This window comes from Triticum urartu, chromosome 6A (genome assembly GCF_056163025.1).
Source record: "Triticum urartu cultivar PI428250 chromosome 6A, HENAU_Tu73, whole genome shotgun sequence".
Classification (NCBI taxonomy): Eukaryota; Viridiplantae; Streptophyta; class Magnoliopsida; order Poales; family Poaceae; genus Triticum; species Triticum urartu.
This window is the reverse complement of record NC_141878.1, coordinates 496,332,658-496,352,377: the sequence shown is the minus strand read 5'-3', so window position 1 is coordinate 496,352,377 and position 19,720 is coordinate 496,332,658. Positions and strand designations below refer to the sequence as shown.

The 19,720-nt window shown below is 45.3% G+C and overlaps 1 protein-coding gene and 1 pseudogene across 1 annotated transcript; one reads left to right on the top strand and one right to left on the bottom strand.

Annotated features, from left to right (window-relative positions):
- The first annotated feature begins 7,336 nt into the window (after nucleotides 1-7,336).
- LOC125512434 (fatty acid desaturase DES2) lies at nucleotides 7,337-8,847 on the top strand. Its single transcript, XM_048677532.2, has one exon. The coding sequence runs from the start codon at nucleotides 7,461-7,463 to the stop codon at nucleotides 8,577-8,579; it is 1,119 nt and encodes a 372-aa protein (XP_048533489.1). The 5' UTR covers nucleotides 7,337-7,460; the 3' UTR covers nucleotides 8,580-8,847.
- A 4,926-nt stretch (nucleotides 8,848-13,773) lies between these two features.
- Nucleotides 13,774-15,063, bottom strand: LOC147965874 (uncharacterized; annotated as a pseudogene).
- Nucleotides 15,064-19,720: the final 4,657 nt, after the last annotated feature.

Genomic DNA, 19,720 nt, shown 5'->3' with positions numbered 1-19,720 from the left:
GTTCAAGTCATGCAATCATCATGCTCTCCGAACGTATTAGAAGAGGTATGTCTGCAATTATTTTACATATTTTTTGATTTTGTCTCTACTTTACTGTTGATACATCTATTAGAAAAGTTATCATAAACAATCTGGAGAGACCAATGAAGAAGAAAAAATTATTTATTAGCAATAAAATGGCTACAATGCATATCAGTCAATACATTATACCATTCAAAATGGTCGGTAATGACATTTCATTGCAGCCAAAACTTTCCCCATTGTTTTACTTAAATTTTATATCAAAATGAGTAGCTTTGCTTATTTCATACTTGACTTACATTTGGTTTCAAATGAGACATGTATGTTCTAACTATTTACTTGTTAGAAACATAAAATAAATTTGAAATCTTTTGGGAAATCCAACGCTAGCGTAATATCTTATTCGAAAACATCAGAGACCAAATGGTGTGATGTAAAATTTTAACCATTTTATTGTTTAATTCCAAAGTTGTTCTCACAAGAAGACCATCTAGATAATAAGAAGTATACCTTTGGATTGAGCACGTGTGATATATCTTTGATTTATCACCGAAAAATAATTATATTAGAATTCTTGATCACCATGCTGAGCCATCAATCCAATGACGGATGTATTAGAAGTTGCATGGTTCGCCTGAGCATAATTTCGAGGATTGCAACGTGTTTCGTCAAATAGTAAAATCGGTCATTGATAAAGGACGATTGAAATTTGTTGAAACACAAATGGATGGCCAATCTATTACGATATGTGTTGATGGCAAATATTATTGCATTGGGTGCCTTAAGATGATTCATTAAATATGAGAGGGTAAAAATGGAAATGATGGGGCCGAGCTTTCAAGTAAAGAAAATGTTCAAGTGTACTACAATGATGATATTCTTGAAGGCAGGAGTACCATCAAAGTTACAATGAATTCGGCATTGGGGGCATCAAGAAAACCCAAAGATCGATGCATGCAAAGCCAAAGAAGACAAAGGCCGTGAATAAGCACAAGAGCAAGAAATCAAAAGTCATTCTCTCACAACTATTAGATAAATATGAAAATAATACTAACTATGTAATGCGATTATGGGATTTGACATGATCAAAGTAGGTTGCTTTCTAGGTGCAACAAGTTCTTAAATATCCTCGGGGCACTCCTTTGTGGTCCTCGTATCTTCTGAAAAGGAATGTTTTCTACTCACCACAAAAAGAAAAACACAATCAATAAACAGTACATACACAGGGACTTAAAGTTTATACAAAAGGACATATTTGAAATGGTCATGATTTAGATGTTTTTAGAAACTGGCCTGATCGTTAGGAACAATTTGGGCTTGAGGATTGGAAGGGAATAGCTATAGGAAGTAGTATATTGTGGAATTTTATCAAAAAACAAATACATCTTATATAACAGAACGGAGGGAGTATGACCTATAGTTTTTGAGCAATTGTACTTTTGGTTAAATTTCAACTCAAAAGATTTGAATTGCAGTTTTAGTTCTTTTTACTTAGCTTGTCAATCAATATCCAAGTACAACCTAATGAATGTCATGTGCTTGTCATGAATCAAAGCAGGTCCAGTCCAACCCGTTATTATTTTTTGGCGAGGCAGAGTTACTGCATCCTCATTTAACATGCATACATAGACACAGGAGAAATCAGTGACCAACAACTATGGGTTTTCTATTGGGTCTAAAATTTGACCGAACTTGAATTGATTTTCAGTTGAGTGTCAAACATCGCTTTAGGGCATCTTCAACGCCGACCCACAAACCTTCTGCATACGTCTCGACTGTGCTCTCTGGACAGCGGAAGCCATCCAACGCGGACTTGTATCGGTCCGTGGCATGCTCCGGACGTGATTTCTTTCGCAAACCAGAGGCAAACGTGTGTGGGTGGGGGGGGGGACCGATCCCACGCCCTCTTCTGACTTCCATGGCCCACCAAAAACCCCTCTCCCTCCCGCTGGAGCGGACGACATTGAAGCCCGGCCAGAGCGGACACGACCGCTCACTAGCGCCAACATTGAAGCGGTGCGCCGATCGAGAGAGCGTCGCCCGCGCCGCTTTCCGGTGCAGGCGGGTGCTGCGCGTTCAAACAACACGACGACCTCCCATCTGTCCGCCTGCCGCCCATATTGATGGCACGCGGTTGCTGACGCATCTCCTCCAGTGCCACCCGTCCGTCCCTCTGCCGTCCACCATTGCTATATAAACTGTTATCCCGCGCATAGCCATAGTCATCCACCTCCGATTCCTCTCCGCACCACTCCCACCATGAAATCCTTCCTCGCCAAAGCTCTCTGGGACGGGCTGACGTCGAACCAGAAGAAGGAGATGGCCGCCATTGCTGCTGGCTGGCAGCCGTAGGACGACGACGTCCAAATGGAGGACGCTGCCGACAACGAACCAACACCACCCTCCTCCTCCTCCATGCACCCTCACCATTGCAGGGCACCTTGGCCATCAGAGAGGTCGTGCCCATTACATGGACATGGTGCGGGAGGAGCACTTCCGGGAGGCGCAGGCCGATGCCGCCTACAACAACCACCTCCTGCAGGAGCACATGCAGGCGGAGGAGCAGCTCGCCGCCGGCAGGGCTATCGCGCCAGACAACGGACCCCGCAGAGCAGGAGGCGCTGCTCGAGTCCTACCGCTTCGCCCGCGAGATCCGCCTCGGCCGCTGGCAGTACAGTCAGCGGGTGGAGGAGGTGGCGGACGCCTACAAGGAGAGTGACGGCGCGGGCGAGACGGTGTTCGATGAGACCGACGAGGAGGAGGACATCGCCGAGTCTGCGCCCCGCCGCGACGACCACGAAGCCATCACGTCCGAGGGCGCCGCCAACAGCGAGGAAGAGTAGTGCACCGTAGGTGGCCGCTGCTTGTGTCCCAGGAAGGCCACCGCTCCTCCCCTCCCGTCGACGCCAAGCTTGGTGGGCTCAACATCGTTGGCCGATTAGTTGCTTGGTGGCGATGTGGAGGCGGACAACTTCACTTTTCGGGCCTCCAGAGATGGGGCTGGAGAGCGCCGAAACGGAACCGGAGACGGTGAAGATTCAGTTCTCGAGGCTCATGGCCAGACACGGATAACTGGCACCGGCGACCATTTAGATTAGGTAATAACTATACCTGCAGAGTCGGACTAGCACCACTTTGATGCAAATGTAATGAAATCCGTCATGTTTCTATGAAATCTTGACGTGTTTATATGAAATCAGCCTGTTTTGATCGAATTTCGTCCGGTTAGTTCGAGTTGTAGTCAAAATGTATGTGACTGCGGTTGGATGGTGGGCCCTCGCATTTGTATCCGTGGACTAGCCTCCCTATCTGCAGACGGATGTGGGAGGAAACCATGACGTGTTAGTCTAGCATATTAGTTGGCGTGTTAGATTAGTACGGCCTAGAGTATTAGTGGCGTGTTAGTCTAGCAGATTAATCGAGATCGGTCCTAAAAGCTCGTTTCAGTTTGAATTTAAAGATGTTTTCTATGGATTTCTCTATTGTGTCAACGTATAGGTCCGAATGCGTTTTCTACGTCTCTTCCTTGTGTCTATTTTCTTTTCTTTTTTAGTTTTTCTTCATGTTTGTGACATTTTTTGTGTGTGTTGGTGTGCGGGTGTGTGCATGCATGAGCATGTTGAGAGAGATGACACCACAATATAAGACGCAATTTACTATTAATATGTTAAGAGACGATTAACATGAATTTGTACATGCAAATTATTTGTAATCGGTGTGCAAATAACACTACATTTGTGCATATTTTGTCCTTATTTGTTTAATTTTTCATCATCTTTCTTCTTAAAGGGTCGAAGGCACTAATTAAATCTTTCTTATAAATTCACTGATTTTGTTTTAGTTCTTCTTTTATTTTCTTTCCCTTTTAAGGGTAGTACCAATGCCACTCATTCATTCCTTATTCCTTTTTAGGAAATTTCTTTTTTGCAAAATTCCTCTATTACATGCTTATTCTTGCAAATTATAAAATAGTGTAATTTTTGTGTAAATCATGTGTTCATTAGTTTCTTTCTTCTTAAAGGGTAATACCAATACCACTAATTTATTTTTTCTCAAAACTTCATTATTTTGATTTTGTTTTAGCTTTTGTTTCATTCCATTTCTTATTTAACGATAATATATTTAATACCACTTATTCGTTCTTTCATAGAAAACTTCATTGTTTTCATTTAGTTTTCTTTTATTTTTAAGGGTACTACCAATGTCACTAATTCATTCTTTCTTAGAGAACTTTAGTATTTTTTACTTTGTTTTATTTATTTTTATTTTTGTGGTAATACTAATGTCACTAATTAATTCCTTCTTAGAAACTTTTATTTTTAATAAATTCCACTATTTTATACTTATTCTTACATATTATAGAAAAAGCAACTTTTATGTATATTGTGTGCTAAATTTGCAATTATTTGTTTAATTTTCTTCATTTTCTTTTTTGTGTCATAAATCCACTATTGTATAATTATTTTAGCATATTAAAAAGTGCAATTTCTGTGTATATTGTGTGCAAATATTATTCATTATTTGTTTTAGTTTATTTTTCAGATTTTTATCTTTGAAGGGTAATACCAATGCGAATAAGTTAGTCTTTCTTAGAAAGATTCCATTTTTTGTTTTTCTTTATTTTTATTTCCGTATATAAGTATATGCGGATAGTTCCATTTTATTGATTTTCTTTACTTTTCTTTTAGTATATAGAAGGCTATAGAAAGTATAAATTTCTATGTTCTATTATGTTACACATAGTTGCATAATATTCTTTTTCTTTTTCTTTTTTGGTTATTTAATTTATTTTTCATATAAGGGGAGAAAAAGGGTGGAAGAACAAGCCAGCTAGGCCTTTGGATCCAGATCGAACGGTGGAGAGCTATCTGATCGAACACCGACAATTTTTAGACAACTCACACGTGGTGGCGGACATAAAAATAAAATAGAGGGCGTGCCCTTGAAAATCAGCTAATTTTTACATAGGAAATTTTTATTTTCCAAAATTCTGGGCACACCCGCTAGGCAGGCCACTGCTAGCACGCAGTTGGCCCTTTTTTCATTGTCTTTCTTCTTTGAGGTAATATCAATTCTCTTAATTCGTTTCTCCTTAAAAATATTATTTTTGTTTTGTATTACTTTTAGTGTTACCTTTGCTCCATCCCATAACCAAAAAGTTAATGATGAGAACGTCATGTCTGTGGTGCATGTTCTGCATGTTTATGTGTGTATGTTGTTTGCATGTACGGCTCTTGCGGCACGGCTAGCAACTTTTTAATTTGCACTAGCAGGCAGAAGGCGCGGCGGCACACTGTACCCGTCGTGAAGCAAGTGTATGTGGCTGCATTGTTCTTTTTATATAAAAAAATGATTGTGGGTAAGCGAGCTGGCAGTTGATAATGTGCAAGCTAATTTATAACATAGATAAATACGGAAAGATACCAAAAAACAATTCACCCATGGTTACAAACGCTTAGCTATATATCTTAAACGTTCCAGTCAAAACTGTTTCTAACAAAATAGTCACAGTTTGAAAATTCTCTGGTACAACCAAAAGTTGTACAAAATGAAGCTTCCTTCGAACCTTTTTTTTTTGCTCTAGTACACATTTTAAAGATCACATTGTACGCATAGTACCCTATCCTACAAAAGATGAAAATTTGTATTAGTGAATGAAGCAAGATGTGCCCATGGTAATCCGAACTAAATAAAATGACGGGCAAAGTAAAATGTGGCAAACGATCTGAATAGCTGATGAGCATATGAACTTTCTCTCCATATATCCAATATGGTATAAGTAGTCAAGGAAATGTTAAAAAATTATTCAAGTTTAATACAGAAATAAAAAAAAACCAAAATGATAGCAGTGAATGGCTGAAAAAAGAAGGGTCGCCACCTGAAACCAAAGGTTGTCAGGATGTTATTTGTGACTCGTCACTTCAGTTCAGCTGAATGTTCCTCCTTATATCTGCTACAAATAAATCACAAAAATAAAATGAGAAGACACAAGTCAGATTCCAGTAAATTCTTGTGGCTAGCGCATGAACTATCATAGTTAATTACTAATATCCACTTAGTCTGAATTAACACAACAAATTGCTATTACTAAAAAAATGAATAAAAAATGTGCCTATACCACCTTCTTGGAACTACTTCGGCGTGAGAATAGCCTGATACCATGGTGCCCAAAGAACACCTACTAGTTCGTAATGAAGACGTTTCACGCTGTCGGAGTAAACAGTCATGATAGAAGTTAGTGGCAGCTAGGCGAAGTAAGGGCCCAACCGAAGCCGATGCCAATAGTGGCACCATGAAAGGTGGAGAAGGGCAGCGTGAAGCCAGATCACAACATGGTTGTGAGCTTGTCCACTGCCGGCTGTTGGTCAGAAATAGGTGTTGCTGCCTTGGACCGCGGGAAGAGAACCACCAGCAGGGCGAGGAGCACGTCCACCCAGGCTGCATCATCCTTGAGCTCGACGTCCTCACGCCGTGGGATGCGGAGGCCACCCTACCAGACCACGTGTGTGCTCGTCGCCTTCCTCGCTATCGTGTGGCAGCACGTCAGGTGGAGCGTTGATGACCTCGATGCCGTTGGCTGATGGTCAGGGGTCACTTGTGAGGGCACATGTGTAGCGATGTTGTGGTTTGCTTGCGGTGCATGGCCCGCCTCAATGGCTGACGCCACGCTGGAGATCAAGATAGCTAGGGTTGGGGAAGGAGGTACTCTCGAGGGCCGCACTGTAGACGAAGGTAGAGGAGGAGAGGCGACACGGTGAGGATGAAGTGGAGGGGAGGAGGTGCGACAATGCTGGAAATTTTTTGGGTGAAAATCGAAATGGGATAGGGAAGAGGAAGGTGCAGGGCTGGGAAATTTTTGAATGAAAATCGAAACGGGATAGGGGAGAGGAAGGTGCGGCGGGAAGAGAAAGAAACCGAGAGGCGGTGAGCGTGGGACCCGGGGCGAGATATTTTTGGAAGTGAAATTGACCATTGTAGTTGTAAGACATCCCCACGTAATTTGCGTACATGTGTCAATTGGAGATGAGGCATCGGCTACAATGTGAAGCGTATCTGATGTGAGCTAGCTTAGCCACTTTAAGTCTTGTTTATATATGCATACTTTGAGATGAATATGTGGGGTGGTACAGAAAAAAAGTGACTGAACCTAAAATAAAATTCAGTCGCATGGGCTATAGCCGGTCCCGTCAACACACACTCTTTATTTTGACAATGTCTGTGGTGCAACTTTGACTGAAGCTCAATTGAATTCCTGTTGAGTGTCAAACAGACACTCCTTATTTTTGTGGCAAGACAGATATAGCGCAGCCTCATTTATAACAAACATATATGCACACAAGGCACAATATATCATCGTTCTTGAAATGAACGATATATATACCCTCATAGACACTGTCTGATCACCCGTGGTTGTTCTTGTTGTTGTTGTCAGTAGCATCATGGGTGCCGGAGGCAGGATGACGGAGAAGGAGCGGGAGAAGCAGGAACTGCTCGGCCGCACGGGCGTCGGCGCGGCCTTCCAGCGCTCACCGACGGACAAGCCGCCGTTTACGCTGGGCCAGATCAAGATGGCAATCCCGCCTCACTGCTTCCAGCGCTCCCTGGTCAAGTCGTCCTCCTACTTGGTCCATGACCTCGTCATCGTCGCGGCGCTCCTGTACGCCGCGCTGGTCTGGATCCCAGCCCTCCCGAGCATGCTTCAGCTGGGCGCCTGGCCGCTCTACTGGGTGGCCCAGGGCTGCGTCATGTTCGGCGTCTGGGTGATCGACGATATCGTCGGCCTGGTGCTCCACTCATGGCTCCTCGTCCCCTACTTCTCGCGGAAGCACAGCCACCGCCGCCACCACTCCAACACCGGATCGCTGGAGCGCGACGAGGTGTTCGTCCCAAGGCCGAAGGAGGCGCTGCCGTGGTACACCCCCTATATCCACGACAACCCCGTCGTCCGTGTGGTGCTCATCATGGTGCAGCTCACCCTTGGGTGGTACATGTACCTGTCGCTCAACACCTGGGGCCGCCCGTACCCGCGCTTCGCCTGCCATTTCGACCCCTACAGCCCGATCTACAACGACCGGGAGCGCGCCCAGATTTTCATCTCAGACGTCGGCGTGCTGGCCGCGTCGTTCGCCATGTTGAATTTCGTGTCGACGTTCGGGTTCTGGTGGATGATGCGGGTCTACGGCGCGCCGCTGATGATCGTGAACGCGTGGCTGGTCCTGGTCACCTACCTGCACCACACCCACCCGGCGCTGCCGCACTACGACTCGACGGAGTGGGACTGGTTGCGCGGGGCGCTCGCCACCATGGACCGCGACTACGGCATCCTCAACCGCGTGTTCCACAACATCACGGACACGCACATCTTGCACCACCTATTCTCCAATATACCGCACTACCACGCCATGGAGGCCACCAAGGCGATCAAGCCCATCCTCGGCGAGTACTATCAGATCGACCGCACCCCTCTCGCCAAGGCCACATGGCGCGAGGCCAAGGAGTGCCTGTACATCGTGCGCGAGGACAGCAAGGGGATCTTCTGGTACAGCAACAAGTTCTAGCCGCCAGGATCCATCAACCGTGCTGCAGGAAGAACTCAGGAAGAGATCCAGGGCATTTGGGCGGAAGGAAGACTATTACCGTGGCTTTGCTCAGTTCCATCTTTACTTTTTTCTCTGTGATTTAATCGCCGGACATGGTTTGGCCGGCGGTCGTCCTTGGTGTCCGTGGCCATTGACATGGCCGTATGTTGTGTGTGCGTCTGTCATCTGCCCGTCCATGCATGCCGTGTTGTTGTAAACCAATAAACCATTTCGTGTTTATGTCAGATTTTTCATAGCACACCAGTTCTTTTCCATGACTTTCGCTTTTGCACACCGCACCATGTGGCACAACATATGCACATGATCGATACATTTTATGTTGGCCAATATATGCCTCATTAGCAAAACTAAAGATTTATGTTGATACATTTTTATGTTCCTTAATGTGTTGTATAATAAGTATAATGGCATAACATATCTTTGATAAAATTATGGTTGATTCTCTAAATACTATAAGAATTTTGATTAAAACATTTTATGCGATATGTATTATCATGATCATGGTCATTACATGATATTTGGGAATGTTTTTGTTTATTTGGCAGTTAAAATTCACCAAATATTTCTATTTGTGAATCCTCATGTGATTTTGATGTTCAACTTTTTTTTACTTGGATAGTTTTATTATTTTTTGGACGATTATTGTTAATGACATCTTCATGTGAATGTGAAGTTTAATGTTTGCTCGATGATAATATCACACACAGTTCCCCTGCATGGTTCGAAAAATATATTGAATTACATTATGTTGTTGCTTTATGTAAATGTTGGTTATTAAATTAGCCGATGTTCTTGCTAGCCATTGTGTAATTTTGCAAGTCTCTCTAATCAAAATTAAACTAACAGTAAGTTTTGATTAGTGATTTAGTGAGAAAATGTTCCAGTGGAATATGATGATAATCTGGCAACTGTTGAATATATTTCATGTGTCATTAATGAATAAATAGGGTTATTTTTAGTTTTTCCAACGTTGATACAAATTACAATAACAATCAATCATGTCTATAATTCTTCTCATCACACGGTTAATCCATTCTTAATGTATTCTTATTATTATGTTTCTAGCGAGGACATTAATAGTGATGTGAACTGTTGTTTTGGCATCAACCCACTTAATATAAATGACTTTCACTTGGTTGCTCTCAAGCGTCACAGCGCCGGGGTCGGGGTGTCCCAGCGCCGCGTGGTGACCCGGGGGTAGGCGGTCCACCATTGCGGCTTCGCTGAAGGAAGGTCGCGGGGTGGGCACTGACTGGTCCAGGGTGGCGGCGACGACCGACGACTCGGTTGGAGCTCGGGAAGGTGATGTTCGGTCATGGAGGAGAAGGGGGGGGGGGGCAAGATCGAGAAGATGGCACCGGTTTGTGCATTTTTTTGATCTATTTTGGTGTTCGGTTTGCTGGGTTTTTGTAGTTCGGAATTGATAGTAGAGTAACTTTTTCTTTATTGTAGAACAAGGTCTTAATGGGTGCTTGTATATACATATTCTTTGTAAGTACAAATGTGTATGTATTTTATCAATATAGTAAAAATTATGGGCTCTCTTATATTTTTTTTCTTCATATAGCTCACTTGGAGTATCTTAGATATATGATATAGCTCACTTTAATAAAGTATCCTATATATGGTATATGAACATATTAAACACTCTTATATTTCTTTACGGAAGGAGTAGTATGTATAATATCACATGACAATATATGAGTTGTGAGTGTAAACACACCCGGTTGTAAGACTCCTCTTTTATACTCCTAGGAGTGTGTACTCCCGTCGTTAGTGAATGTGCTGGACGGGATGACTATCTTCTGTATTTAAATAGCTAGCTCCACTAATATATTTATCTCAACATGAATGGAAAAAGATCCACCTCAACGTACAACTGCTTATAAAAAAACCACCTCAACATGTACAACTATCTATAAAGAACACCTCAACATGAAAACATGCATGCCATTTCATTCTATTATGATATTTATATTATACAATAATCAAACACAATAAATCATATGAATGTCAGTTTTAGTTCTTATATTATTACTCAAAATTTTCATGTTAAATGCAACACTTTGAATATATTGCAACACATTTTCACAACAACATGCCAAGTATCATCTAGTATTCAATAGAGTGAAAACTATGATGCAAATTAATAAATAATCTAACTAATTGCTACGAGTGCATACCTACTCCCTAGAAATCAGAAACGCTTGAATGTTATCCACGTTTTGTACTGCTCAGTTCACGTTTTCCGCCTTCCATACAGTATATGTTCCGTCGAGAGAAGTATAAGTAGCTTTTTTTTAGATACCACTGGGTCTGAAACTTTGAACATATACTAATGCTTTTTAGTGGGATTACTTGCAACCAACGAGGGTACAATGTTATACTATATTTTTGTCTGTCAGGCGCCTTAGCCCACAAAAAGCGAATTGTGCTGTATTTGTACTACTTTGAGATGAGGTATATACTAGGAGAGTAGGAGTACTTAGAAACTAAAAGGGTATATACCTTCTTTTTTCACAATGGGTATTTTCTTTCGTGGTGAGTATATATACATTTTCTGTGAGTCAGTATATAGACATTTTCTGGTGAGTGAGTATATGCGTTTCTTTGTGAGACGCTATATAACTCTTGTCGTGGTTTTAGTTCAAATTTTAAAACTAAAACCACGACAAAAATTATGAAACAAAGGGAGTAATTATTTTTTGAGTCCTTATTAGCCAGAGGTGCTTTTGGCCATTTCGCAGAAAAGGTCTGTTATAGGAGTTTATTTGTTACCGAGTAATGGTATCTCCAACGCGACCCTCAAACCGTCCGCATACGTTCGGACCAGACGTGTTTTGCCAACCAATTCGATCATGTATCAGTCTGTAGGCCAGTCCGGACGTGCTTTTTCCCGCAATCCATACAAGGGGGGGGGGGGGGGGGGGGTTGCGGGCGTCCGGACCGCTGCCACGCGTGCTCATGTCTACCCTGGCCCATTAAAAACCCTCCTCCTTCGTCCATGTGCGTTCCCGTCCGACGCCAGCTGCCGCGCATTGACGCACCTAGACGCTTGGCCTCACCGGAATCCGCTATTTAACCGCGGCCACACCCGGCTAAACTCCACACCACAATACATCCGCTCCACATCCTCCTCCATTGCACCACATCCACCATGAACGCGAGAGGGAACGATCCGTGGGAGAGCCTGTCGACGGAGATGAAGCACGGGGTTGCCGCCCTTGTGGTCACCTGACAGTGCCGCCGTGACAGGCGGATTGAGGCCGGCATGCCGGCCAGCTCCCCCGAGGTCTCCGACGACGACCCCACAATGGAGACAGGGTCCGATGATGACACTGCGCCGGTGCATGCCGGCTTGACCATGGAGCAGGTGCAGGCGCACTGCGATGCTGCCATGGCGGATGAGGAGCAGCCTGCGCGGCTCCTATGTCGGCATTCCGGCAGGCTTAGAAGGAGCTAAGGTACAACCTGCTGCTCTTCGACAGCACCGGTTGGTGAAGGGTCAAAACTACGGTGAGCGCGCAAGCGAGGAGGTCGTGGTCACCATCTCTGCGATGAACCCGAACTTCGTTGTGGAGTAGCAGACGCTCTACGAGGCCGCGCGTGCTCAACGCGTCGCTCACAACTCAGTGATGGCGCAGTTGGACGCGGACGCAGCCGCACAAGCGCTGGCAGCGTAGGCGGTCGAGGATGAAAACGCTGCCAGCTACGCGTCTTACACGCCGTCGTCCAACTTTTGGGGCGCATGTGGTAGGTGGACAGTGATGGACCGTCCACGTCCATCATCAACCTCACATCTACTGGCATCGACGGATAGGTCGCGGACTCCTTCGAGGATGACTAGGGCATGTGAGGCGGTAGGGCATTGTGTCCCTAGTGGGCCGGTCTATCTCCCATGTTTTACTTTTTCTCGCCGGAGACTACACCTCCACTTCACGGGTCCTGAACCCCGCCGCCATTCATGGACACGGTAGATGGAGGACGTGGTTGCCAATGCCGAATACAAAGGAAGTGAACGACGGGCGCCGCCATAGGATAGCTTCAGGTCCGGTCACTTTTTTTAATAAAAAATGTTTAAAATGTAATAAATTTTGTATGGTTTATATGAAAATCCGCCATGTTTGCATGAATTTCGTCCGGTTAGTTAAAACTTAGTTTGAAATATATGTGAACGGATGCAGGAGTAAATTTTGTAGGTGAGAGATGCCCTAATTGAGCACGCATTGCATTTTGCTGAGAGAGCATGCGTGTACCAATTCTTGTGATAGTGTTGATTAGTCAGAGGGAGTGATGAATAAATAAGTAATACAACGTCAGTCTGCACTGATGTTTATAGATATACCTTTCCGTAAGCAGACGACTATGATGGCCTAGAACGAGGACCACGTCTCGTCGTTATCACACGGATCAGGATGAAAGGAACACTAGCGTCGTCGTCACCGGCGGCTAGCAGCTGACAGCGGCCGTACTTGAAAGCGTCCACTCCACGGAAACTGGAAGGGATGCTCAATTGTTTAGACGTTGTTTTTGTCGGTCGTCGCCGGCGGCGGATAAGGGAGCAGAGGAGAGGACTGAGGCCTTTCAAAATACTCTCTCTGTCTCAAAATATAAAAACGTTTTCGACACTAGTATAGTGTAAAAAACATTTTTATATTTTGTGACGAAGGGAGTAGTAATCATTAGCGTCGTCGTCGGTGGCGGCTAGCGGCTGATGACGACTGCGCTACATGACAACGTCCTCTACAGATGTTGAGACGTTGTGGCCGTCACGGTGACGCACAGAGGAGGAGGAGATGGAGGCCTCATAGGCTTAAAATAGCTTCGTCTAGGACGCGCCGGTGAAAAAATCGGTGTGAGGGGCTAGGGTTCTCATCTACCCCTTCTCCCTCCCAAGGTTGCCCGGTCATTGATTTTGGCCCATTTTCGCTCTAAATTGGCCCACTTTTGGCGCTAAATTGGCTTATTTTTGGCCCATATTCGGCATGCTTCGGCACAAATTCGACAGAAACTAATTTTTATCACATAGTTTATCACAGAAATCAATACAAATCAAATAGTTCAATAAATCAATACAAATCAAATAGTTCAACAAATCAATACAAATCAAATAGTTCAACAAATAAAAACTCATATTTCATCACACGTCGAGCTAGACGTTGTCCTTGAGCCTCCATAGTTGCTCCATCAGATCGTGCTGCAGTTGTTGATGCATCTGTGGGTTTCAGATCTCCTGACGCTTGTTGAGGAAGGCAGTCCAGGTTGCCGCCAGCTGGTGATCAACTTGGGAAGAGGACCCTGCTTGTAATATGGTTCAGTGTCAAACGTTGGCTCTTCCTGCTCGCTCTCGATGATCATGTTGTGCAAGATGACACAACAAGTCATGACTACCCACATTTGATCTTTCGACCAGGTCTGAGCGGGGTACCGGACAACAGCAAATCAAGATTGGAGCACACCAAATGCCCGCTCGACATCCTTCCTGCAAGCCTCCTGACACTTGGCAAAGTAAGAGTTCTTGCCTCCTGGCACAAGGTTTGAGATAGTCTTCACAAATGTGGACCATCTCAGATAGATGCCATCTGCTAGGTAGTATCCCTTGTTGTAGTGGCGCCCATTGACCTTGAAGTTCACCGGAGGAGCATGACCTTCAACAAGCTTGGCAAAGACATTCGAGCATGAAGTACGTTGATGTCATTGTGAGTTCCTGGCATACCAAAGGAGTGCCAAATCCAAAGGTCCTGTGTGGTCACTGCCTCATGTACCACACTGCAATGACCTTTGACGCCTTTGTACATCCCCTGCCAAGCAAATTGATAGTTTTTCCATTTCCAATGCATGCAGTCGATGCTTCCAAGCATCCCAGGAAATCCTCTTGCTGCATTCTGTGCTAGGATCCGAGCAGTGTCTTCTGCATTGGGTGATCGCAAGTATTGAGGTCCAAACACTGCCACCATTGCCCTGCAGAACTTGTACATACACTCAATGGTCGTGGTCTCGTCCATGCGTCCATAGTCTTCCAGTGAATCACCGGGAGCTCCGTATGCAAGCATCCTCATAGTTGTCGTGCATTTCTGGTGTGAGGTGAATCCAAGTGTGCCGGTGCAATCCTTCTTGCACTTGAAGTAGCTGTCAAACTCACGGATGGAATTCACAATCCTGAGGAAGAGCTTCGGCTCATCCAATAACGATGCCGAAATACTTTGTCGCCATGCAGTGGAGCGTCGGCGAAGTAGTCGGTGTAGAGCAAGCAATAGCCTTCCAGTCGATGTCTCTGCCTTGCCTTCAGCCGGCCCGGCGCCGAGCCACCTCGCTGGGGCTTTGCATTGCCCGCGAACAGGCCGGCCAAAGCAACGACCATGAGGTGCTCTTTGTCCTGAGCGTCGGCATCGGCTTTCTCCTCCAACAGCGCCGCAAACGCCTCCTCGTCATCAGAGTGCATCACCGAGCAGACAAATCACCAAACACCTGGCGGGCGTGGTAGGCGCGCAGCCGCCCGTACCACCACTTGTGTGGCCGAAGCGCTAGAAAATCTTGCCCAGAAGCGGGGTGGGCGCTCCCGCGGTGGACCCTCTCTTTCTCGGCGGGGAAATGGCCTTTGTAGTGGCGGTGGGCAGCGCCGGGATCAGCACGCCGGCGAAAGGGGGTAGTGCACACGAGGGGCGAATCTGGAGGTGGAAAAAACGTTTTTTGCCTGACAGTGGTGGCCCATGCGCCGTTTTCCCTTCCGCCAGAACCCCCAAGCGCCCCCAATGCACTGGGTTCGGCCTGGGATCGCCGGGCCAAAAATGGGCCAAACCGGCGGAAATCGGCGTCCTGGGGGCGCAACACAAACCGGCGGAAATTGGCGTCCTGAGGCGCGAGTGGGTTTTTTGGCGTCGGCGAAAAAGCACGTCCTGGGGTGCCTGTTGGGGGTGCGTCTGGAGATGCTCTTAGAGCATCTAACAGCCGGATTTGACCGATCACGCCTTAAATTAGTCACTTTGTATCCGCCTCTCTCATATTTTATCCTCTAGATCCATACAGAGCATGCGAAAGAAATCTTACATACTACATCTACGTACTACCCTAGCTACTCTTCGTCGTCGAAGATGTCCACGATGATGGTGCCGGGCGCCGGCTGGACGGGCGGATAGGAGGGCTCCGGCTCATCCTCCTCCTGCTTGACTCCATCCATGTAGGCGAGCATCTTCGCCTCCTCTGCGGTCTGCTGCGCCTCCATCTCCTGCCGACGACGGCATCTTTCCTCCACAGCCGACTCCGACCGGAGGGAATCGAGGATGGCTTGCTGTTCCGCCTACAGATCCTCACCACCAGCGTCCCCCACATCCTCCTCCTCCTCCAGCTCATCCTCCTTCCTCAGAGTCCTCCTCCTCCTCCAACTCCCCCTCCAGATCCACTGCATCTCGGAGGTAGCCCTGTGGCGATCCTGGCTTCGCGCCTAGCCCGGATCTGCTCAACGAGCTCGAGCCGTCACTTTGGTGTTAGAAATGGCTTGCTCCTCACCCGACGGCGTGGGGGCATGGCTACTAGGCGGACGGGTGGAGTGGAAAGTGGCGGCAATGGCGGACAGGAGGAGGAAAATGTCGATGGATGGTAGGGTTTCGGTGCTGCCGGACGACTTAAATAGCCGGGCAAGGCACTACCCGGCCCGCTGGAGCGGTGCCACCGGTCCGGCGGAGGAGAGGAGCTTCAAACCGCCAGGTTTGAGGGTGTTTCTGGCTGGGACCCCATCATCAGTCCCACATGGCGGGCGTGCCCGGGCGCGTCCGGGCGCCCCCATATCTTCCCTATATTTCTGCTAGATATGAGGAGTGTCGGTCAGCCCGGGCATTTGAGGCCGTTTGAGGCGCCCGTCTGTGTCGAAGAAATGTGACCGGCCAGTGACCGGGCGGCCCGCCTGGGCGTATGAGGCGGGTTTGAGGGGCCCGACTATAGATGCTCTTGGGGCATTTGCAGGGCGGACCTGCAAACCTTCCACATCCGCCCGGTCCATGAAAGCCATCCAACGCGGGTTTCTATCGGTCCGCGATGTAGTCTCGACGTGATTTCTCATGTAAATAGGACATAAAAGTGGGGGAGCTTTACTGGAGTCCGGACCGATCCCAAGCCCACCAAAAAACCTCCCCCTCTGGCGCGCGCATCCCGCCCTTCGCCAGCTACTCGCATTCACTGATGGAAATATGCCCTAGAGGCAATAAATAAGTTTGTTATTATTATATTTCCTTATTCATGATAAAGGTTTATTATTGATGCTAGAATTGTATTCATCGGAAACTTAAATACATGTGTGGATACATAAACAAATACCGTGTCGCTTGATAACAGGATCACATCATTAGGAGAATGATGTGATGGACAAGACCCATCCGTTAGCTTAGCATATGATACTTCAGTTTATTGCTATTGCTTTCTTGATGTCAAATATATATTCCTTTGACTATGAGATCATGCAACTCCTGGATACCGGAGGAATACCTTGTGTGCTATCAAATGTCACAACGTAATTGGGTGATCATAAAGATGCTCTACAGGTATCACCGAAGGTGTTTGTTGAGTTGGCATCGATCGGGATTAGGATTTGTCACTCAGTGTATCGGAGAGGTATCTCTTGGCCCTCTCGGTAATACACATCACAAGAAGCTTGCAAGCAAAGTGACTAAGGAGCTAGTTACGAGATGATGTATTACGGAAAGAGTAAAGAAACTTGCCGGTAACGAGATTGAACTAGGTATGAAGATACCGACGATCGAATCTTGGGCAAGTAAATACCTATAGACAAAGGGAATTACGTATGATGTCATAAGGTTCGACCGATAAAGATCTCCGTAGAATATGTAGGAACCAATATGGGCATCCAGGTTCCTCTATTGGTTATTGACCGGAGAGGCGTCTCTGTCATGTCTACATAGTTCTCGAACCCATAGGGTCCGTGATGCAGCTTGAAACTGCGTCTGTATTTCCCCAAAGAGGAAGGGATGATGCAGCACAACGACGGTAGGTATTTCCCTCGGTGATGAAACCAAGGTTATCGAACCAGTAGGAGAACCAAGAAACACTACGTAAACGGCACCTACACACAAATAACAAATACTCGCAACCCCACATATTAAAGGGGTTGTCAATCCCTTTCGGGTAACGACGCCAGAAATTGGCAAATATACGTGAATAAATTGTGGTAAATTGATAGAAAGAGCGCCAAATAAGAATAAATTGCAGCAAAGTATTTTTGTATTTTTGGTTTAATAGATCTAAAAATAAAAGGCAAATAAAATAGATCGCAAAGGCAAATAATATGAGAAAGAGACCCCGGGGCCGTAGGTTTCACTAGTGGCTTCTCTAGAGAAAAATATCAAACGGTGGGTAAATGAATTACTGTTGGGCAATTAATAGAACTTCAAATAATCATGACAATATCTAGGAAATGATCATTATATAGGCATCACGTCCAAGATTAGTAGACCGACTCCTGCCTGCATCTACTACTATTACTCCACACATCGACCGCTATCCAGCATGCATCTAGTGTATTAAGTTCATGGAGAAACGGAGTAATGCAATAAGAACGATGACATGATGTAGACAAGATCTATTTATGTAGAAATAGACCCCATCGTTTTATTCTTAGTAGCAATGATACATACGTGTTGGTTCCCCTTCTGTCACTGGGGTCAAGCACCGTAAGATCGAACCCACTGCAAAGCACCTCTTCCTATTGCAAGATAAATAGATCAAGTTGGCTAAACAAAACCCAAATATCGGAGAAGAAATGCGAGGCTATAAGCAATCATGCATATAAGAGATCAAAGAAACTCAAATAACTTTCATGGATAAAAAGAGATAGATCTGATCATAAACTCAAAGTTCATCGGATCCCAACAAACACACGACAAAAGAGTTACATCATATGGATCTGCAAGAGACCATTGTATTGAGAATCAAACGAGATAGAGGAAGCCATCTAGATACTAACTACGGACCCGAAGGTCTACAAAGAACTACTCACACATCATCGGAGAGGCCCCAATGGAAGTGGTGAACCTCTCTGTGATGGTGTCTAGATTGGATCTGGTGGTTCTGGACTCTGCGGCACCTGGTATTGATTTTCATCGACTCCCCTAGGGTTTCTGGAATATTGGGGTATTTATAGAGCAAAGAGGCGGTTCGGGGGGCACCTGAGGTGGGTACAACCCACCAGGGTGCGCTTGTGCCTCCAAACGCACCCTGGTGGGTTGTGCTCCCCTCGGAGCAGCCCCCAGGTGCTTCTTCGACCCATTGGTTGTCTTCTGGTCCAAAAAAATCCACAAAAAGTTTCGCTGTGTTTGGACCCCATTTGATATTGATTACCTGTGATGTAAAAAACATGCAAAAAACAGCAACTGGCACTTGGCACTATGTCAATAGGTTAGTACCAAAAAATGATATAAAATCACTATTAAATGATTATAAAACATCCCAGAATGATAATATAACATCATGGAACAATAAAAAATTATAGATATGTTGGAGACGTATCAGCATCCCAAAGCTTAATTCCTTCTTGTCCTCGAGTAGGTAAATGATAAAAACAAAATTTTTGATGTGGAATGCTGCCTAACATGTCATATCATATTCTTTTCTTTACAGCATGGACATTTGGACTTTTATATTGTTCAAAGAAATAGTCTAGTTTTGACATGATAATTTAGATACTCAAGCATATCAACAAGCAACCAAGTCTTTCGAAATATCACCGCTAAAATAAGTTATCCCTAGCCCATCATGCTCAATCATTGATCCATTCATGAAACACACTCGCATATTAGCTACAACCAATGCTCAAGTACGATCATAGTGCCCCCTAGTTGGTGCTTTATAAGAGAAGATGGAGACTCAAATTCAAAATAAAAATTGCATAAATTAAAAGAAAGGCCCTTCGCGGAGGGAAGTAGGGATTTGTAGAGGTGCCAGAGCTCAAAGCGAAAATTTAGAGATAAAAACATTTTGAGAGGCATACTTCTCCCACCAACGAAAATGACTTAGAGTTCCCAACAATTTCCATGCTAGATATATCATAGGCGGTTCCCAAACATATATTAAAGTTTATTCCTTTTTCCACC

Coding starts and splice junctions, on each gene's coding strand:
- LOC125512434 (XM_048677532.2), top strand. CDS start 7,461: ATGGGTGCCGGAGGCAGGATGACGGAGAAGGAGCGGGAGAAGCAGGAA.